At 37.7% G+C, this 22,971-nt stretch overlaps 2 protein-coding genes across 8 annotated transcripts in view; one reads left to right on the plus strand and one right to left on the minus strand.

Annotated features, from left to right (window-relative positions):
- The window catches only part of WASHC4 (WASH complex subunit 4), a 59,865-nt gene extending 45,482 nt beyond the window's left edge, over positions 1-14,383 (plus strand). For 2 of the 4 annotated variants that reach the window (XM_023257391.2, XM_023257392.2), the window contains 7 exons: positions 2,136-2,202; positions 2,646-2,732; positions 6,509-6,656; positions 9,036-9,132; positions 9,648-9,844; positions 10,105-10,201; positions 12,113-14,383. In XM_023257391.2, coding sequence (XP_023113159.2) covers positions 2,136-2,202; positions 2,646-2,732; positions 6,509-6,656; positions 9,036-9,132; positions 9,648-9,844; positions 10,105-10,201; positions 12,113-12,180 — 761 coding nt within the window. In that variant the 3' untranslated portion in view covers positions 12,181-14,383. Of the gene's footprint in view, positions 1-2,135; positions 2,203-2,645; positions 2,733-4,227; positions 5,404-6,508; positions 6,657-9,035; positions 9,133-9,647; positions 9,845-10,104; positions 10,202-12,112 lie in introns of those variants that run through there. The other 2 variants (XM_023257393.2, XM_045062260.1) reach the window with 2 other exon arrangements.
- A 4,990-nt stretch (positions 14,384-19,373) lies between these two features.
- Positions 19,374-22,971, minus strand: part of APPL2 (adaptor protein, phosphotyrosine interacting with PH domain and leucine zipper 2) — a 54,320-nt gene continuing 50,722 nt past the window's right edge. For 3 of the 4 annotated variants that reach the window (XM_023257395.2, XM_023257394.2, XM_045062261.1), the window contains 4 exons: positions 22,817-22,853; positions 22,491-22,631; positions 21,709-21,756; positions 19,374-20,480 (listed from right to left, as the gene is read on the minus strand). In XM_023257395.2, the coding sequence (XP_023113163.1) occupies positions 20,346-20,480; positions 21,709-21,756; positions 22,491-22,631; positions 22,817-22,853 (361 nt within the window). In that variant the 3' untranslated portion in view covers positions 19,374-20,345. The remainder of the gene's footprint in view (positions 20,481-21,708; positions 21,757-22,490; positions 22,632-22,816; positions 22,854-22,971) is intronic. The other variant, XM_023257396.2, reaches the window with a different exon arrangement.

Consider the following 22,971-nt stretch of genomic DNA (forward strand, 5'->3'; position numbering starts at 1 on the left):
CTAGATATTTTATATTTGTAAGACACATATTAGGGAAACATTTTAACATCATCTCTCATCTTGGGATAGCCCTAAAAATAGATTCAGTGATACCTATTTTGAGAGTTTTTAAAAACATCAGATGAGATAGTGTATGTAAAGAATGTATTGTAATGATTGTGAAATAATTTTACCTTTTTGTCCTTTCTCCCAACTCATTTCAATTCAGTTTAGCAATACATAGATGACTCTTGAACAATACGTGTTTGAATTGTGCAAGTCTGCTTATATGTATATGTTTTCATACTATTGTAGTACTGTAGTTGTGTTTGCCTTATGATTTTTTTTTTTAATTTAAATTTATGTTAGTTAACATGCAGTGTAGTCTTGGCTTCAGGAGTGGAACACAGTGATTCATCTCCTACATATGAACACCCAGTGCTCATCCCCAAAACTGCCCTCCTTAATGCCCATCACACATATAACCCACGCCCTCCCAGCAACCCTCAGTTTGTTCTCTGTATTTAAGAGTCTCTTATGGTTTGCCTCCCTCTCTGTTTTTATCTTTTCTTAATAACATTTTCTTTTCTCTAGCTTACTATATTGTAAGAATGCAATATACAATACACATAACATACAGAAAGTGTGTTAATTGACTTTGTCACTGGTTAAGGCCTCTGATTAACTGTAGGCTGTAAGTAGTTAAAAGTTATACACAGATTTTCAACTGTGGGGGTCTTGGGGGGTCCGGCACCCCTAGATCCATGTTCAAGGGTCAACTGTATTATTGAATTCCTACTATGTGTAGGGGTGGAGCAGTGAGAACTGAAGCTGTGCCATGGATCTTGCATGCCAGTTGGGGGAGACACAAAGACACAGAATATGTCACTGTTAAGTGCTGGCTAAGAAGGTGTAATGGTTCTGGCCAATGGTATTCAGTGATGGTCAGGGAAAACTCTAAGGAGCAGGGACCTAAATGACATTGGGGAATAAGTCATGTGTGTATTCAGGGAAGGAGCATACCAGAGCGAGGCCACTGGAAGTGCCAAAGCCCTGGGTCTGTCTGGCATTTTGGGAACCTAGGGGTTGGAATGGAGGAGTTAGTAGAGTCCTGAGTGGTAGGGCAGGATATCAGAACAGCAAGGGCACGATCACACAGGGCTTTGTAGGCCACATAAGAGATTTGGGTTTTATTGAGATGGAAAGCCATTGTAGGGGTTCCAGAAAAGAAGGATATGTACCCCCCTACTTTGAAAAGAACCACCAGCACTGCTGCTATGTAGATAAAAGATCGGGGAGCAGAATGCTGACGGTGGAAGTAGATAGAAGATTGGGGAGCAGGATGCTCATGGTGGAAGAAGATTGGGGAGCAGGATGCTGATGGTGGAAGATTGGGGAGCAGGAGGTCTTTGCATATTGCCGAGGTGTAGGCAAGAGATGTGGTGGTTTGGAAGAGGATCATAGCTGTGAACGTGGAAAGTGGTGGGATTGTGGCTACATTCTGAAGGTGGGGCCATTATAATTTGCCCACTGATTAGATATGAAGTATGGAAGAAAGAAAGGAGTCAGGGATGACTTCAGGACATTTTGCCTGAGCAGTTGGAAGGATGGAAATGTCAGTTTCTGAGATAGGAAATATAATAGGGTGAAGATCTTGAGTTTGACTTAAACATTAAATTAAAAATTCTTAGTCTTGTAGGTGTAGGCATTGACTAAAAAAGCCTGAAGGAGTAGTCCAGGTTGGAGATGTAATTTGGGGGCATCAAGTAAAGACCTCGTGGTATCACTTGCAGCTGTATTGGTGGGGAGGGGTTGGTCTGGCAAGCACTCAGTGTGAGAATGAAGAAATTATTGACATAGTAACTTTAAAATGTTTGTTTTTAAACATGTAGTCAGCATTTAGTGAATTTAGTTTATCAAATGCCAGTCACATTTATTTTTAAGATATTTAATATAGCTGTGTATAAGTAGGTATATTTTAAGTGCACAAATATGTAAGTTTCACTTTTATGGAGTAAGAACTAAAGTAAAAGAAGAATCTTTTAGTACTTAGGAATAGAAACCCTGTAATTGCTATATATGACTGTATTCCTGATTGTTAGAGTTTAGACTTTCTTGAATAAATATCTGATTTGTGTCTGTGTGTCATTTTTAAGGTAATGCTATGGGCTATATACGAATGATAAGATCTGGTGGCCTTCATTGCAGCAGCAATGCCATTAGGTATGAATGCAAACATTTTTGTCTTATGCTATTTAAAAATTTTATGTCATTTAAATTTATTGTAGGTGGTATTGCAGAGAAGTTTTTTTTCTTATTGATATATTTTGAGATAAATATGGAAGAAGACCATTAGTTCTGGTTATATTTTTTTCTTCTTGAATTTTAAGATTATAGCAGACCTTTGAAAATTTTTTTTCTCTTGAAGATATAGTTATCAGTACACTTTGTGAATGGTTCTAAAGATTACATGATTTTAAGGATTAAATTTGATTATTCAGATCTAAAGGTCAGTTTTAGAACTACATTGGTTATATTAGTAATATAACAAATACAAAATTCTTTCCAGATAATATAGTTGAAAAATTTGGAGTCTTATAGTAGCCCTTCATATCTCTGTCAATTACTCCTATTTAACTTAATAAAATTATTTTCCATATTCTTAGATTTGTACCTGATCTTGAAGATATTGTAAACTTTGAAGAACTAGTAAAAGAAGAAGGTCTTGCAGAAGAAACGTTGAGAGCAGCAAGGTAGGGGCACCTGGGTGGCTTAGTCGGTTAAATGTCCGACTCTTGATCTCGGCTCAGGTCATGATCTCATGGTTCATGGGATTCAGTCTCGGATTGGGCTCCGCACTGGCAGTGCAGAGCCTGCTTGGGTTTCTCTCTCTCTTTCTCTCCTCTCTCTCTTTCTCAAATAAATTGATAAACATTAAAAAACAAGGTTAAAATCTAATTTTGGAATAATCTAAATTTGGAGATTTTAAAAAGTATATGTTTATATAAAAACATTTTAAAGGGGAGATTAGAAGGTAATATATAAACTTATGTTTTTGTGTTTTTATTATATAAGTTATGGTCTCAGTTTATGAGATTCAATTTTTTTAAGACTGCAGTATTCTGAGATTTTTCCAACTTCACTAAAAAGTTATCTTCTAGAACACGCTAATATAGTAGCCCCTAGCCACTTGTGGCTGTTGAGCATATGAAATGTGACTAGTCCAAATTGAAATGTGCTGAAGTACAAAGTATATAAGTAACTTTGAGGATTTAGTCTAAAAAATGCCAAATATCTCATTGGTAAAATTCACTTCACCTCTCTTTTAACTGTTTTTATATTTGTTTGCCAGCACTATTCTAGAACACCTGTCCTTTATTTCGTGTCATCTAGGCCAGCATTGTCCAGTACAGTAGCCACTACCACATGAAGCTGTTGAACACTTGAAATAGGGCTAATGGGCCGAGGAACTGAATTTAAATTTTTATTTTATTTAAATTAGGCAAATAAGATGATAACTGATGGCTATGTTATTGGACAGTGCAGATGTACAGACTTGAGTAAGTGGTGATTTTTGAACATAATTGAAAACTTGAGAGAGGCATGCAGAATTATTAAATTCTTTAGAAAACTACAGATTTTATTCATAAAATATTATATAATAATTATTATCTAATTATAACAGTTTATTGACTCAGACATGAAGGGGCACCCCTGGACAAAGTGGACACAATTTGAGTCTCAAAAAGAATCATGGTAGAAATCAGTTAAGTAAAAAAAGAACATTAAGATACATTAAGAACATTAAGATATATTAAGTAAAAAAAAGAAACCATGAATCCTACTGATGATAAGAAAGATTGGAGGAGTAGAGGGAAGGTTCCTTTTTACAGAAGAATGCCAGCTGATAGATATAGATGAGAAAATGTAGGGAGAAATCACTGTTTTGCAATCACCACAGTAAATGCTTGAAATCAGACAAAAATCATCAATAAAAATGGTTTTGGAGAGCAGAGTATTCATTTACTATCAGAAGATTATTCCACAAATTGCTCAATAACTACAAAGGGGAAAACTATGTCTATGAGATGAGGGAGAGGTTGATGTATTCCACCTTAACTCAGTGATCAAACATAGCATCACCAGTTCACAGGACACACTGACATCATGGGATCTTCTCATGCAATGTAACAGCAAGTACCTATGTTGTATTCTTGCCAGAAAGCTTTACTCTGGATTTATTTTAAGGGAGATTCTGAGACATCATCTGACACATTCAAAGTTTGAGGCATTCCGTGAAACACCTGGCCTGGACTCTTAAAAAATGGCATGAAGGACAAAAAAGGCAACGAGACTATTCTAGATTAGGAAACTAAAGAGACCTGACAACCAAATGCAGTGGGTATTCCTTAATCATATCCTAGATAAGGGAAAAGGGGGGGCTATACAGGACATTTGGGGGATAATTAGGAAATTAGAACATGTGTATATTAGATAACACTGTATTTTATTTTGGGGTGTAATGATATATTGTGGCTTTGTAGGAAAATTTCTTGGCTCTTAATAGATTCATATTAAAGAACTTGTGGGCCGAGTGACAAGAAATCTGTAACTTTAAATGTTTCCAGAAAAAACAAATGTGGCAAATGTTACATGGTGAACAGTAAATAGGTGTTCATTATACTATGTTTTAACTTTTCAACAGGCTTGAATTTTTTTTTAATGAAAAAAAAGTGTGTGCATATTTATGAGAATAAGGCCCCAACACAAGATTTGCTTTGAAATAGTCTATTATAGGATAGCTTAGTTCTTTGCCAAATTAAAGGAGCCATGTACAGTTAATATATTTAAAGTCATTTGCCCTGAAATTACTAATTTTTGGCTTGTATGTCAAAGAAGAAAATCAGACTGTTGTCTCTTATTAAGTGATATCATCCATTTAAATATTGATGATCTTTTAAAAATATTTTTGAAGCAGTTTAAGGTCAGAGAGGTGGGATATTATCTTTTAAGATCTCTAGGGTAAAGCTGTCTGCTAATAGCAAGTTCAGATTTATGCAAAGGAGTGGATGACTGACATCAAGTGAAGGAAAGTTCATGGCAGGTGAAGTCAAGGAGTTGTGGGATTGTGATAATGAATCAGTTATCTAAACGGGCAATGGAGTCTTCCAGGATGATGGAGAACTAAAACATGTATCATAGTACTAAGATAATAAAGGTAGGGCAATGGGTTAAAAGGTTAGTAGATGCCTGATATCAGGAAGGAGTAGCTGGGTAGTTGGATATAGTGGGATCGTGAAAGTCTCAAAGGAGAGGTTTCTACCTTTTAGTGGTGGGGGAATAATAATTTGAAAGTGATGGTAGTTGTGGGGCGCCTGGGTGTCTCAGTCAGTTAAGCGTCTGATTTCAGCTCAAGTCATGATCTCATGGTTCCTGGGTTCAAGTCCCATGTCGGGCTCTGCTGACAGCTCAGAGCCTGGAGCCTGCTTCGGATTCTGTGTCTCCTCCTCTCTCTCTGTCCCTTCCTCACTTGCACTCGGGGTCTCTCTCTCTCTCTCTCTCTCTCTCTCTCTCTCTCTCTCAAAAATAAATAAAACATTTTAAAAAGTTAACAAAAAATGGGGTGGTAGATGTAAATGAGGGATGAGGGAGAAAAAGCAGCTAATGTTTCCAAATGTTGAGTGGGAAGCTAAGTTCTTGAGGAGGAGCCAGGTTCCAGTTGAGGTAGGGAGGTATAGAAGAAGCATTAGTGAAGAGAGTTAAAAAGAGGAGTTTATTTACAATGAAATGGAATTCTACAGGGCTTATTGTGGGAAGAAGAAATATAAAACTGTTATTTTAAGTTTGAAGATGTCCTGCATATTTTATTTTAGGGAATAAGTTTATTAAACAGTTGGGATCAGCTTTTGTCCATAAGAAAATAAGTTTATTCTGAACTCCAAGGAAATTGACTTAGAAATTAGAAACGTCTTCTAACGTTTTATACTTTTGAGTACTTTCATTGAAACTGATGAGAGTTGGATTTAATTTTTTTTTTCAACTTTTTTTTTTATTTTATTTTTTGGGACAGAGAGAGAGCATGAACGGACGAGGGGCAGAGAGAGAGGGAGACACAGAATCGGAAACAGGCTCCAGGCTCTGAGCCATCAGCCCAGAGCCCGATGCGGGGCTCGAAGTCACGGACCGCGAGATCGTGACCTGGCTGAAGTCGGACGCTTAACCGACTGCGCCACCCAGGCGCCCCGAGAGTTGGATTTAAAAAGCCGGACCTTCGTGCGGCATCTGGATGGCTCAGTCAGTTAAGCGTCCTAGTCTTGGTTTTGGCTCAGGTCATGATCTCCTGGTTCGAGGGTTTGAGCCCCACGTCGGGGTCTGTGCTGGCAGTGCAGAGCCTGCCTAGGATTCTCTCTTTCCCCTTCCCTCTGTCCCTTCCCTGCTTGCTCTCAGATTAAAAAAAAAGAAAGAAAGAAAGAAAAAGCCACACATTCTTTTAAGAAAGGAACCAGGTCAATATTTTTTTGTATTTTAGGCATTTGGATTCAGTCCTCAGTGATCACACACGAAATTCTGCCGAAGGCACAGAGTATTTCAAAATGCTTGTAGATGTTTTTGCTCCAGAATTTCGAAGGCCAAAGAATATACATCTTCGAAATTTCTATATCATTGTTCCCCCTCTGGTGAGTATTTTATACCCAAAATGATTTTTTTTAAGTTAATATGTCCATTTTCTTTACAGCAGGAAATGCACATAGACTATATTACTTTCTGGTTATAGATAACACTTAAATGTAATCTCCGTGAATATGGCCTAGGAATTTTACTTAACTAGTTATGCAGAATGAGACTTCGGATAGATTTTTGTTTGTAACTGCTGGAAAAATCCTAGTGTGATTTAAAGTGAGTGTACATCAGGCGCCTGGGTGGCTCAGTCGGTTAAGTGTCCAACTCTTGATTTCGGCTTAGGTCATGATCTCATGGTTTGTGAGTTCAAGCCCCATGTCAGGCTCTGTGCTGATAGTATGGAGGCTGCTTGGGATCCTCCCTCTCTACCCCTCCCCAACTCGTGCTCTCTCTCTCTCAAAATAAACTTTAAATTGAGTGTACATCATTATATATGTATCATATAATCTTCGGGCTGAATTATACCATAATATTGTAAGTGATTAATGTAGACCAACTTTAACTGTTACAATATGAAGTTATTTCTAACACATCTCTTGAAAGTATTACTGTTTAAGGACAACTTCTGTATTCAGTAGTAAATACTAACATCTAGACTAAATTTTTAGTGCTTCCTCATAGTATACAGAGTGTCCACTGCTCTAATTCTATATAGTTGCAACCAAAAAGTAGCTCAAGTTATCCAAAATCACATTATACAAACAGTGGTTGCAGTGCGGAAAATGGAGTTAAGAGATTAGAGAGGCTTATACTAGCAATAAGAGTTACGTTTCCCTAAAGATTTCTATAATAAAACTTTTTTTAAAATTGTAAATGGGTAAGTCTAAAATCTAAATATCACTAAACAAATGTAACCTTTTGGTTACATCTAACTTGGAGAGTAATAAATTTTCATATTGCTGCCTGACTTGTTAACACATATCCTCTTACATATTACTATTATTATCCTTTGAAAGCAGCAGATGGTTTGTAGGCACCTTTTCTTCATAAATGTTCTCTTACACTTTTTTTAATATGTTTATTGTTAATGCTCTATCATAATTATATGTCATAACTGTGATGTAGCAGAAGTGTCCATATTCATCTGATAAATACTATCTTTTCATCTTAAGACAGTGTCAAACTGGAGGCAGATTTGTCTTACACTCTGTAACAGTGTAGTTAACTTAGAGTGACTTCTTACCATGTGTCTTGAACTTGAAGGACAGCATACTGCAGACATGGTGAACAGTGGTCCGGGAGTTTAAGGAAGAGTGGAGTTGTGCAGGGCAACTGTCAGAATTCTAGGACAGAAGGACACGAAGTGTAGGACACTCTGCATATGCTTGAGTTTATCATTGAATTCCAGAAAGAAGACAAACATAAATGAGATATCAAAAAAAGATTTAACCATTTGTAAAGATTTCACTAATATGTGATTGATTGCCAAGTGAGTTTTACACGCATAAAAGTGAAAGTTGATATTGTTTCCAACAAAATAGGCTGTTATAGTACTTTTCACATGTATCACAATTATTTTTACAGGTCTCTACCCTTCTGTAACTGTGCTATCCATATATAGCCACAAGTGGCTGCTTAAATTTAAGTTAATTAAAATTTTATATGATAAAAAATCTAGTTCCTCAGTTTTGTGAGCCACATTTCAAGTTCTCAGTGGCCATATGTGGCTAGTGGCTTACTGTATTGGATAGTACAGATATACGATATTTCTGTCATTGCTGAGAGTGCTGCTCTAGAGTGTGGACTTTTTGATGGTATTCATTTTTTTATCGTAGTTACTTAATACCTGATAGAAGTTTCAGTAAATCTTTATTGAATAAATGACAAGGTATTTTGTAAGAACTGAGTTTTTAGAAAAGCCTTTTTGGGGGGAGTTCATTTCTCCAGATGACTCATTCTTTAACCCAGAATCTGATAAGAAATAGTATTTTAGAATGAATTGGGCAGAAGCAAGGACTACCACACATAGGAGCACTTATGCTTTGAAGTAAATAAAGCAGGCCTACTTTTCTGATTCTAGCTTTCACTTAGAGTGTGACTCTGGACAAGTTACTCAGCCTCTAGGCTTCAGTGTTCTCATCTGCAAAATGTTCATAATATTTTATAATGAACCATATACAAGGCACTGTGGTTAGGGTAAGTGGTGATCGAGGGAGGGCTTGTAGTTAGAGGACTTGGAAAGAAGAGCTGTTAAAAGATACTTGTACAGATTGTCATCTCACCAGGGGACTATTTATAGGAGGAAGATGTCTCAAATCAAAAGGACAGGAATCTAGAAGTGTTCCTATTTATAATTTTTGAAATGTCTCCTTTATGAACTAAATTCTGAAGATATTTTAGCCCAGTTGTTTCTCTAATATGTTATATCTTTTTAGACCCTCAACTTTGTAGAGCATTCCATTAGCTGCAAGGAGAAATTGAATAAAAAAAACAAAATTGGAGCTGCTTTTACTGATGATGGCTTTGCCATGGGTAAGCTTAATGCAATTGTTTTTCCATTAATTTTATGTTCATTATTACCATGGATTTTAAGAAACATTTGCTTAATAGATCTGTGTGCTCTTTGTAGATTTGTTTTTCGTGAGCAGTGTTTACTCTTTATTTTTTAACTGGGTCATCTGATTAATAATACTTATCTTCCATCAAGTGTAACTATCATTCACGCCCACCTGGTATTGCTAATCGCTTAGTTTCATTAGATGTAATGTTTAGACTTTGTTGGGGTGGTGGCTTTAAGAGTTTTTAGCATTTTGTGTTGAGTTCCCCTGTAGCTTCCTCAGTTGCTGTCAAATAGCAGCAGCAGTTTTTCCCAACCCTGAGCGTGTTACCTGTAAGTGATTTTCATGGCCATGTTGTTTCTTTTTTTCTTGATTGTCTTATTTTTAGTTCTATATACTTTCACTTTTTTTTTTTTTTTTTTTTTAAAGGAGTAGAATACAACTTCTGTACTCATTGTAATTTGGCTTTGGTTTTGCTAATGACTGCAGGTGTGGCTTACATTTTGAAGCTTTTGGATCAGTACCAGGAATTTGACTCACTTCATTGGTTCCAGTCTGTTAGAGAGAAGTACCTGAAGGAGATAAGAGCAGTTGCTAAGCAACAGAATGTGCAGTCAACTAGTCAAGATGAAAAACTGCTACAAACCATGAATCTCACTCAGAAGCGACTGGATGTGTATCTACAGGTAGAGGAGAGTAGTAGTCAAATCTGCTTTGATATTTATGATACCCATTCTTGATATCTGAAAACAAATCCTATAGAAACCTCCATTTAAACAGGATGAATAGTGGTAATAGGTATATTTTAAAAGGAATGGCATTTGGAAGCCATTTGATTCAGATATTAAAAATGGATGGATTACTAAATGCAGTTTCTGTATTTATGATTTCCACAGTTTTTTAGGAATATTTTCAGCTTTTACTTTACATGTTTTTATTTACTTAGGAATTTGAATTGCTCTATTTCTCACTGAGCAGTGCAAGAATTTTCTTCAGAGCAGACAAGACTGCAGCTGAAGAAAACCAAGAAAAGAAAGAAAAAGGTCAGTGAGTGGCTTAAATTTGGAAAGACCAGTAAATCTTTCTTTAATAGACACTAATGTCCCATTTTATCTGGTCAGAATTCCAGCTTCCTTTTCCTTTTGGAAAATAATTTAGACCTAGAAATGCCCTTTTTTTTTTGAAGTACAGCCTACATGCATCATTTGTGAATCTGAATAGAAATTGACATAGTTTTTACATTTCATTCTGGAGTAACTTTTTGTTCAGTTTCATCATAATTTAAATAAAATTTAACAAGTTTAGTTTTTTCTTTCACCCTTCAACTTGTGTCAGACAAGAAGGAACAAATTAGGAGGAACACTAGAATGTAGTAGAGCTGCTAACTAGACACAGACTGAGTGAGATGGGGCAGATGGCTGAGGAGGTGGCAGATTGTCGGGACCCCATTTCGTATCATGGTGAGCGGCCTCCCGCCCTCCTGCGCAACCAGGCCTTGGAGAATCAGAGTTTACAGTGCAGCCACGAGAACCGATCGTCTTGTCCAGATCGTCTTGTCTGTTGTATTCTTTGTAGGATGATATAAATTGCTTATTATTTCATAGTTAAGGCTGCACATGATACATTTTTCCCCAGTTTAAAATTTAGGAACAATTTCTTCCCTGAAGAATGGTTGTTTCCTTTTTTCTGTTATAGAAATTACGTAATTTAGGTTTTCCTCTGCTCGGTAGCTTAAAGCTTGGTACAGCAGCTGAGTTGAGTTTTCATGTTTTTCCTATATCCTTACTTGTATTTCACAAATCAAGGCATAAAATTTACATTTTATAAAATAAGATGTTTTTATTAATCTTACTTTGTTAAATTTTAAAATACATATATATTTTACACTGAATTTGGGTAGACCACTTATATCAAGTAACCTATTCCCTGATACTGTTGCATAAATTAAATATGTTAATAATTAGCATACAGAAGCTTTTTTGGAATCTAATAATTGTGTGCTTGAAAGTGATTTCAGGCTGTTACCTGGAAGATACTCAGTATTTATTACATGAAAATGTGTATATATTCTGCTTGGGTCTCTTTCCAAGGCTAAAGTAAATTGGAAGACTTTGAGTGAATTTGATCTAAATTGTGAAGAAACTCAGTTATTGCTTAGGTTCTGCTCAGGCATTTCATGCGAGAACCTTGTCTCCAGCCAAGCTTATACTTACTTTAAGGCCTAAAACATTAAGGCAGAACAAACACACCTTTTGGTCTCAGTGGAAGTCCTTGCTGTGGATTGTTCTTAAGGAACTCACTATGATTCTGGTTGATGCATCTCACCCACATCAACCACCGAGGTGGTGGTTCTGTTGCAAAGCTCTGTCTTAGCTAAAGGTTGCTCAGATATGTAGTCAGAGTTGCAGGGTACATGAGATAGTTTTCCTCTGTTAATGAAATGTGTGCATGTGGTATTTCATACACAAAAAAAGAGGAATTCATTTTATCACAATCATAATAAAAAGCTGCTTTAAAAAATGAATTACAAACACAGATGGAAAGCTACTTATTCTGGACAATTTTATATGTGAATTTGCAGCAATGTCTCTGGCAATAACAGCAGTGCACTATAATAGTGATTTCTCAGCCTGGCTGGGGGAACCGGCTGAGGGGCAGCATGCCTTCAAACGTGCCAGGTGAAACTCCAGTGGCCCACATGCAGTTCTGAACTCTCGCAAGTCTACACCTCTATTAAGTACCAGTCAGAACGTTACCTTTGCAAAATTTAGCTCAGATTTCTAAAAAATTAAGGTAACTAAACTACATATACATTGTAATATTAGAGAACTATTTGGTAGATGCACATTTTCTTAATTTGAAATTTAGCAAGTAGCTCTTCTCAATTTTTACTTAATTCATTTTTTAAAAATGAATATACATCTGTCCATTGTTATTTTCACCCACGCTTCCAGAAGAGACCAAAACAAGCAATGGAGACCTGTCCGACAGCACTGTGTCTGCAGATCCTGTTGTCAAATGATACCGATGGTATGCGTTGCCCCTCAGAAGTCATCAGAATTTTGTCAGTACTGTTGCCAGTGAAATGGATGTTAGCAAGCTAATGGTGAAGTTTTCCTGGACCACATCTCTGGTAACAGGTAGATGTTGCAACTCTTTAAGGTGGTGCTGCTGAGTCCATTCTTCTTCTGAAGGCTCAATCTTCTTTCTAAAGGTTGAGAATGAGATTTTCAGTTGGGTTTTTGCCTGGACTTGAGGCTAGCAGATGTGCCTGGGGAGCGTTGTTTGAAGTGAAGCTGTAGAAGGGCCGAACCAAATTCCTAAACTGCCGCCTCAGATCTCTAACAATCTACGTGAGGGTTTAAAATTTGTGTTTGCATATTTGATCCATATTTGCTTGTCATTGGAAACTCAGTGCGTATCCTCTGTACAGCCAGCAAATACATGTTTAAACAAAGTGAATTAAGTCTGAAATTTATGAGGCATACATATCGACATTGTTATAACAGACATACAGAAAGATGGCTTTGAGAGAGGTGAGGCACAAGTGTGCTATGTACCTTTTGTGTACAGTATAAAACTGGTTCACTGTTAATTTCATGTGACTCAACAAGAGCTGTTCAGGTCTTTGATAAGACATTTTATAACTAGTTTACATTGCTTTGGGAACATGTAACCTCCAACAACTGCTTTAAATTTAAGATTTACTTAATACTCAAGATGAAAGAAAATTGAGAGAAAGCCATAGAGTCCCGCTTGCAACTTCACTTTTGGTTGAAGGCACTACGTGTATCAGAGAAAGTTGTATGGATTTTTATTTCTACATCCAAACTCAGGTTTCTTCTACATTAGGTTGAATTAAAGTCTTGGTGATGGTTTGGGCAGACTTTTTCTTTAAACCAAGTATAATCTAAGACATCAGATTAAGCACTGTGCAGGCTTTTTAAAAATTACCACTGTGAGAATAAAGTTCTAATAAATCATTTACTGATTTGAAAAGTACAGTAAGATTTTTGAGTAAATTTAGTTCCTCGCAGGCTACAAGCTTTATTTTTGTAAAGATTACATCAGTTGATAATTAAATGGTTAATCATGGCCTATATAATCTTTGAATATAATACAGTGATACTTTTACAACGAAAATAAAGTTTAAAACTGTACACGTAATAACATCATTTGGTAAACACTTGATTTTTCCATTGCACTTGCCTGTTAAGCATTTCTTTGGGTATATCCTGCAAGTAATTCTAATGTTTGATTTCCAGCTTTTGGAACAGGTGTACAATGCCCTATCTGTATAGGGTATTATACTGGCAGGGTAACTTTCCCAGCCCAAGATAAACACTTCCACTGTTCAAAGTCAGAAGAAACAAAATAGGTAGGAAATGTTTTTTGTTTATTATGTAAACATGACTTTCAGAATTATGAACGATGGGTGGATTAAAGGCATTTAATATCTGTAATTCATACTAACTGTAGAAATGGCCCTAAAGCATGCTGCATAATTAGTAATTTATATTTTCATTATTGTAAATGTTTATATTAATGATCTTTTGATTGTATCAAATTCGTCACCATTTCATAGCAACAATATTATTCTTTTTTTTTTTTCTCTCTGACTTCCCTAAAACAATCTCCATTTTTAATAGGGGTAGAAATTGTAATTGGAAGAGAATCTGAGGTCTCTGTACATTATCCCCACATATATCAGTTATTATCGATCTTATGAATATTCTATAGAGTTTATATGCTGACACCATGGATACCTACAGTTGAGAAGAAAGTGATTATTATTTTGCCATTAGCTCAAAATAATGTCACTGTAATCTGGATAAATTACACATATTTGAAATAAAATCTCTGAAAAGATTAAGCATATTTAAATGCCATTAAAGTGCAGAGCAATAGGGCTTGAGTGTTTCACACCTAAGTTAATATATGCATTTGGATGATGTTTTCTTTGCTTAACATATTAATGTTAAATATTTTTTTTTTGGACATACTGTAGTTTAAAATTAGTGTGAGCATTTGTTGTAAATTCACAAGCTCAATAATGTTCAAATTCTCAGGAATTAAGGACTAACCATAACTTTGTCAGTTCTAATTAAGTTTTGTAAAAGATGGCAAGTTTGTTACCTCACTTGAGTGGGGCTTCCCCCTACCCTAATTCTAAGAGAATATAATATGTATAATAAAACATTAATAAATATAATTTCAAAAGTTTACTTCCCCTGGATGTTTATGTTCAAAATTGAATGTCTTAAACCAGTACTTCTTAACATTAACCTTTTTGGAATCCCCTTTAATAGAATATAGGGAATCTGTCTTTAAAAAAATACTTGCATGCACATAGGCAAAACATTTCAAGTATAAAATTGGTATTGGCTCCTTTCCACGCAACCCAGGTGAAGAACTTTTCTTTTTCTCTTTGTACGTTCTTGATCTAATCCTTGTTGTTTTCAAATAAAAAGAACCCATGTGAATGTTTACTTTTAAATCCTAATCCTGGGAAGGGATCCTTGGTTTACAGTGTTTAATGTTAGAAATAACTCTAGTGCCATTTGCAAACATGAGTTTAACTGAAACAGTAATAATAAATGAGAGCCTTTTAAATATTACACTGGAGACAGGAGACACATGCCTTTTAAATACAGCTGACCCTTGAACGGCATGATGTTTAAACTGTGTGGTGGGGGGTGGGAAGAGTGTGCTTGGGTGGCTCAGTCAGTTATGTGTCTGACTCCTGATCTGGCTCAGATCATGATCCCAGGGTCATGAGATTGAGCCCCGCCTCAGCCTCTGCACTGGGTGTGGAGGCTGCTTAAGATTCTTTCTCTCCCTCTCTTTATGCCTCTTCCCCACTCACGCTCCCTTTCTCAAAAATAAAAATAAACTGTGCGGGTCCACTTATATGTGACTTTTAAAAAGAAATCCAATATAGTTCTGTAAATGTCTCCTTATGATTTTAATAGCATTTTTTCTCTAGCTTAGTTTTTTTTTAATGTTTATTTAGAGAGAGAGTGAGGCAAAGGCAGAGAGAGAATCCCAAGCAGGTTCTGCACTGCCAGCATAGAGCCCAACGTGGGGCTCGATCTCATGAACCGTGAGATCATGACCTGAGCAGAGATCAAGAATCAGATGCTACAGTGTGGAGGTTCCTCAAAAAATTAGAAATAGAACTACCCTAAGACCCAGCAATAATTCTACTAGGAATTTACCCAAGGGATACCGGAGTGCTAATGCATAGGGGCACGTGTACCCCAATGTTTATAGCAGCACTTTCAACAATAGCCAAATTATGGAAAGAGCCTAAATGTCCATCAACTGATGAATGGGTAAAGAAGATGCGGTTTATATCTATGATGGAATAGTACTTGGCAGTGAGAAAGAATGAAATCCTGCCATTTGCAGCAATGTGGATGGAACTGGAAGGTATTACGCTGAGTGAAATAAGTCAGAGAAGGACAGATATCATATGTTTTCATTCATATGTGGATCTTGAGAAACTTAGAAGACCATGGGGGAGGGGAAGGGGAAAAATAGTTGGAGGGAGGCAAACCACAAGGGACTCAAATACAGAGAACAATCTGAGGGTGGACAACGGGGGTGGGGGAGAGGGAAAATGGGTGATGGGCATTGAGGAGGGCACTCGTTGGGATGAGCACTGGATGTTGTATGGAAGCCAATTTGACAATAAATTATATTAAAAAAAAAAATCAGACGCTTAACTGACTGGGCCACCCAGGTGCCCCTGTTAGTTTATTGTAAGAATATGCTATATTATCCAAGTAACATCTATAATATGCGTTCATTATAAGGTTTCCATTCAGCGGCAGGCTCTTAGTTTAAGTTTTTGGGGAGTCAAAAGTTAACATGCAGAGTTTTGATTGTGCCAGGAGTTGGTGCCCCTCACCTCTGTGTTGTTCAAGGATAGGCTGTACTACACTGGAGAAACTTTCCTTGGTAAAGTCCGATTACTGCTCCCTTTCTTTCCAGAGGCAGTAGTGGGAAGATTGTGGGAAAGATGGGGTAGCACCATCACGTACATCATCATGTTACTTGTTGATGCTGGGTTGGCTGAATGGAAAAAGATTTTAATTTTAATAATTTTATGGGTTTTTTTTTCCAGCTAAAGTCTGCGAAAGTTTCATACTGATGGTGTTCTTTTTAAGAAAGTTTTAATGCTACAATTTTAACAGAGGTTTTTTAGATGTTAGGAAGAATTTAACACGTTATTAGAGATTTCTGCTAAAAAGAATCTGGAATATGTGGAAATCTTTAAAGTGAATATCATGCAGTGAACTCAGAGATGGTGATGACAAAGTTAGGGCTTACTTTGATACAAAAAGTTCTTATATATAGTGTGTAAGAACTCAGTTTAGGAAAATATATGGATACTTGTTGGCCTCTCTTAGTGTAAAACCTAATTTATCAGATAATCCAGTTCCCATTAGTGGAGTTACACTCTGCAAAGGAGAGGAATTCATCTCCTGATCAGTGTAGAGATGATGTCATAATTCTGGGATCATCTTTAAAGACTATGCACTGTAGGGGCGCCTGGGTGGCTCAGTCGGTTAAGCGTCCGACTTCAGGTCATGATCTGATGGTTTGGGAGTTCGAGCCCTGCGTTTGGCTCTGTGCTGACAGTGCAGAGCCTGGTGCCTGCTTCACATTCTGTGTCTCCCTCTCTCTTGGCCTCTCCCCTGCTCATGTTCTCTCTTTCAAAAATTACCATAAAAAAAAATTTAAAGACTGTGCATTCTGTAATGTATGCAAGATCTTTGTGTAGTGAAACATTCTTTAGTAATGCCCTCATTATCAAAGTGAGGGGGAAAGTTAATACTTTACATCAAGAAGCACCTATCTGTATTAGTATTACAGCATTTAATCATTTTAGAATCTGCACAAAATGCAACAGGGCATTAGAGATGTACTTTAAGGTGGTATAATTACTGCATATCAGAATAATTTTCAAAGGTTTATGTACCTAATGAGAGAAGCATTTGGTGATTGCTGTGTGGTTTCTCTGTGCTGTGTATGTCACAGAGCAGTTAGAAGCATAGACTTTGGAGCCAGACTGTGATTTGAAGCCTGCGAGCAGGTTACTTAACCTCTCTGTGCTTCATTTTCTCAGGCACAATATGGCCTAATGATACAGAGCTTGCAGATTGAGGACTGACTTTTGTGTAAAGCACTTTATATATTAGGAAACAGTAACTACTGTGAACACTAGCTAATATGATTACTGATAGGCAGAAATGCACTTGGCATATAGTTGTTAGCTTTACTATTACTCTCTTAGGTGGAAAAGTTGGAAGATAAACAGTATGTGACTCTGAGTGGGTCTCATACAAATTATGCCTGTTTACATGGCCCAGCTAAGTGCAGACAATGGGAGAGAAGTCCTGCACTTCCCCAGTCTGACAGCTAAACAACCAGAGGCAGTGCTGGGAAATGAAAACTGGTGAGAGAACAGCTGGCTAATAAAGGGTCCCATTTTCTCCCATCCCACCTTTCATTTACATGGCACTTGATAATTTTTCATAGTGCTTTCATTTGGGGAATTTAAAGGGCAACCTTCTAAAGTTTAACATTACTTTAAAATCTATGACCCATGCACAAGAGTACATGATATGTGTGTACTGAATCAAGAATAAAACAGGACATTTGGGTAGCCACCGTACCGTGGAGGTTAAGAGCCTGTTGCTCCTGCCTGAGATGTTCCATTGTTCTTCCTCGGATCGCCACTCCCTTTTCCACTCCGGAGGAAACCACAACGCAGAATTTTGGGGTAACTATGCCTTGCTTTTCTCTAGTGTTACAACCTATCTGTAGTTTTCTAAATAACACGGTGGTGGTTTGCAGGTTTTTAAAAAATTAATATAAATGGATTCTTACTGTATATGACTTGTCTCTTTTGAAATTCATCCATGATGATGCACATACCTGTAGTCCATTTAGTTTTCCTTCTTTAGTATTGTTACACAAATACACAGATCTGTTTTGATGACATGTGGGTCACTTCCAAATTTGGGATAGTACGAACAGGGCTACTGGCTGCACGCATCTCTGTGTACCTGTGTTCAGAGTTTCTCCAGAGTTCTACTCGCAAGGGAATCTGCTAGGCCATCTACAAGTGCAACGGATACAACGCCAGACTTGTCCCATCCCAGCAGCGGAGGAGCCTCGTCGTGCCCATCCCAGCAGCTATGTTTCTACAGTCTGGTGTGTAATATCCCAGTGGGTTTAATTTGTATTTATTATATCAATTTTGTATATTTCTATTTAAGAACCCCTTTTATTTTTTATTCTGTGAAATGCCTTTATGACTTTATTTTCAATTTTTTCTAATTGCAGGAATATTTTACATATTCCGGATACTAATATTTTGTGGGTCATCTGTGCCTAATATGTGCAGTTCATTTTGTGTTTTCATTCTGTGGTTTTTTCAACGAAGTTAGTTTTAATGGGCTTCAGTCTTTTTTTCCTATGATTTGCATACTTTGTGGCTTAGTCAGGCCGCACATTTTTGAAATATGAAAAAATTAGGAAATGAAAGAAATTGATTTTAGTTTCCAACAATATTGTGTACGACTAGTTTCTTCCCTCCCACCCTGAACAATTCGAAGCAAGAAAAGGAAATTCAGGGGACTGTGGCTCTTGCAGCCTATCGGAGGACTTACCAGTTTAATACAGTTATGATACACAAATTTTTGTAAGGCATTCGCTAACACCATACTAATAATTTCATGGTATATCTCATGCTGGCTTAGTCCCTGAGACTCACATTACAGAAGTGGACTCTGATACCCCTGTAACATTAAGTTTGGATTACAAAAGTTGTTTTATTAATCCACCATTTTGGGGGCTGTGGTGGCTCAGTCGAGCATCCCACCTCTTGATTTCGGCTTAGGTCATTGTCTCATGGTCATGAGATTGAGCCACACTGAGTGCAGGGCCTGCTTAGGATTCTTTCTCCCCCCCTCCTTCCCCATGCTCTCTCCCTCAAAAACAAAACAAAACAAAACAAAAACTTGGTACTGAGATCACATTGTTCAACCAGTGTTGAATAGAGGTATTTGATAGGGCATAATGAAATCACAGCAGAGGGGGGGAATGTACTGAGGTTTTGGAAATGAACAGCTGAAGCCACAGAACTAACTTTAGTTTTCTTCCAGGGATGTTCTAGAAAATAACCACAACAAGCAAAAGAAAGAAACAGAATGGTAGTTTTTATTTGCTAGCATTTGTTGCTAGGTTAATTTATTACAAAGACAACGGTATTCTGTTGAAACTGGTTATAATTAAACACATAGTGCCAATTCACGATCATCATACTTCATAGGTAGGGGTGGAATAGGATTTTTATACCAAGCCCCGCAACCAGCCATGCTTTCATTCAAGTGAGTTTTAAAATTAATTGGTCCCTTCCTTGAGGAGGGTCTGGCTCAGAAGAATCAGGAACTGGTAGAGCTTCACACGGTCTGTAGTGATCCACCACTAAAACCATACCTGAAGGACCGTAAACTTCTGAATGCTGGTTCATCAAGGTTCCCATGTAAAACTGAGCATCTTGCGTGGTGCTCGTCTGCTAGTCTTTTTATTGCATGATGTCTGAGAAAAATCACAACTAGACCTGCATTTTTCCTAACGCTCAGGCCCTCCAAGTGGGGCTCGCCACCTAACTGCACAAACTGATGCTGGTAGGTCCGACTGTGAGACAAGCCTGATTATAAATACACAACTTGCAGAATGACAGGCACTTAAAGCTCATTAAGGAAAATATAAAAATAGATTATATTAATAGGAAATATTTAGTGTTTATCAAATTATAAATCTAGGCTTTTATCGTTTTTTAAAAAGGGTACTTGGAGACTAAAGAGATGACATTTGAATAAAGTGAACAATGCATTTTTTCAGTAACTTTCATTCTGAGCGCTGAACAGTACAATCTAAGAAGACGACTTACCACAAAGCACCTAAAGTAACATTTGTAGATGGGTAGGAATGTTGTCAACCATTTCTGTTTCCCTCCCAAGTCTCAGTATCAAGGCATCAAGAGTACATTCCACAAGCGATTGTCAGCGTTCTGAAACCAGGTCGTGGGCCTGTATGTCAGAGAAGTTGAAAACCCTTAAGGAGGTAGCTCTCCTTCCTGGGTGCTCTTTCCCCAAAGGCCCAAGAGAGTTATGCTTCAGATTCTGCGCCTCTGTTTTCACTTGGACTTCCATCATTGTCATCTGGTTGATCGTTTAACAGTACATATTTTCCATCATTGGTTAGTGGTATGGACAGCATTAATTGAGCCAATGCTTCTGGATCCTGAAGTTATGAGAGTTTAAGAAGGAGAAAAGAAAACGCTTAAAATGCACTTAAAACCCCTATGGCATGGCTTTCAGTATTCTGTAATCTAGCTTCTTTCCTTCCGGGATCTATGTGTGCCTTCAGGTGAGTCTCCTTGCTTCTCTGAAAAAGCTCAATTGCATTTTACTTCTAGACTCTAGGCCCAGGTTTTGCTCTTAGCCAAAATGTCATTCACTTGGCCAAATCATAATCGTCTTCCCACAAAGAGTCCAGAGAAGAACTTCCTTTAGAATACCTTTGTCTTCTAGATCACTAACTCCTTCCTCTTTCCCTGTAAACCAAGAGTTGGCAAACTACGGCCATCTGGCTCACTGTTTTTATAAATGAAGTTTCACTGGAACACAGCCATTCATTTATATAGTATAGTATGTATGGCTGCTGGAACAATAGCTGAGTTGAGTAGTTGCAACAAACGTAAGCCTAAGAGGTTTCCTGTCTTGCTCTTTACAGAAGTTGATCCCTGATCAATACCATAAAATACTAACTTGCACTGCTTGCTACCATTTCATGTATACTGGTCTTAGTCCTCCTGCCCTCCCCCAACATTAGGAAAGCTAATACGGTGCTCAGTAGCTATATGTTACTGTTTAAAAATCCAGTTCATCATCAAATTAGCTACATTCAAGCTGCCTATTGAACAGTACAGACACAGGTCATTTCCATTATTGCAGAAGTTGTACTGAACGAGAAGCCTCCTGGGGCAGGAACTGTATCTGTCTTGCTCACTGGTAGAATTCTAAGATTTTTCTTGTACAAACTTGGCTCTCAGAAGTTTGTGGGGTGAGTGAAAGATTGTAAGCTGCTGAGATACAGGGAGGTCTGGGAATCTTCACGTCTAGTACATTTCCAGGTTGATGTCTGTCTGTGACCGCTCAGAGGAGCAAGGCCTTCGAGTACATGGTAGATACTTAAAGTTTCTACCATCTTAATTTGAAAGACAGGATATCTAGCCAACAACAGCAAGCAAAAAAGTGATAACGCAGGAAGCAGTGATATTTATGAAGAACTCCACATGTGTTAACCGGTGACTGTGGCCCTAGCCAGTCTGGTGGTTAGAACGCTTCAAAGGAAATCTCAAGTTCGGCCACAATGTCCAGCGAACATCATTCCTCTTTTTGAGAGAGATCTTAGTATGTCTATAGATCTTTTGAGTAGTTGTGAAAACCAGCACTAAAATGTACCTTACCTTCTGAACCGCAATGATTTCTTTTCCCAAATTAATAGCATAACATATCTGTAAGACAAGAAAAGCAGTGTTGGGCAAAGGCAGAAAGCGGTAAGGGATTTTAGGAAAAAATGTGGTTATGGAACTACAACGAGGTCACTGCTCATGTCGGTGTGGGGACAGAGGACCTGGCTGTTAAGAAGTTCATCACACGGGGCTCTGAACAGTAGAGTCCACCTGTCCTGGTCTCCGGTTGCCAATCTGTGCAGAGCAACGATATCCAGGGTAAGTGGCAACTGAAATTATCCCAGTGCTTAACATTCTTAACGGAGTACTTTCCTCCTTTCTCTCTCAATCACATTCTGCCACTGCGTGTTCGCACGCAGTGGCAAAAAGATACTTGCTGAAAGAGTTGATTAACTTTGATTAATTCCAAGTAGCAAATACGGTCACAAAAATTTTCCTACTATATGAGAACAGTTTCCTGCTGTCTGCTTCGTTTGCTCTGAGACTAGATTTTCTCCATCATAACTTCTTTCATTTTTAAAAAAGAAACTTGAAGGCAACTGCTTTTCACATTTCATCTCACCATTGACATTCTTCCTCATCACTGTTTAGAATGACACGCATTTCCAAGGGAAAATTTATTCCAGTCGTTTCTTTCAGTGGGGCCTTCCTAGAGGTATTCTCTAAACTCCTCAATGGGGACGCAAAGAATAGTCAACACCCACGGGGTGGTGCAAAACCCCTTTAAAATATCTTTGGACAGAGATATGGAATCTTAAGATGAAAAAAAAACAGACCTTTTCGCCTTCTGAGTTGCTTTCAAAAACGTATGTACTCAGAGACTGTCCACCTGTGGATTCGGGCGTGCGGACCACAAAGCCGACTAGTCTCTTGTTTTCTTGATGGGCAGCAAACTGGGTGATGCTGGTGAGCTCAAACTGGAAGTAACAGGAATAGACAACATCACATAACTGGAATTAAAAACAGACAACTCATTCTCCACGGACAGCGTCACGAAAAAAGTGCACTATGAGTGACAGCTGTTAAATTTGGCAAAATCTATAAAGTGCCTACTTTGAATTAAGGAACAACTACTAAATTTAGCGTGCATGGAGGTACTTACATTGGCCCTTGTTACTTGAGTCTGAGGATCTATCAACCTGAAATTTTAAGACACGCATTATATTACACATGTTGGAGAAACCTGTATTCTTAGAAGAGTCTAGAAGTTCAGAATGAAATCACACAAATGCCCTTCTAAGGCCCGGCCGCAGCAAG

Source organism: Felis catus, chromosome B4 (genome assembly GCF_018350175.1).
Source record: "Felis catus isolate Fca126 chromosome B4, F.catus_Fca126_mat1.0, whole genome shotgun sequence".
Lineage (NCBI taxonomy): Eukaryota > Metazoa > Chordata > Mammalia > Carnivora > Felidae > Felis > Felis catus.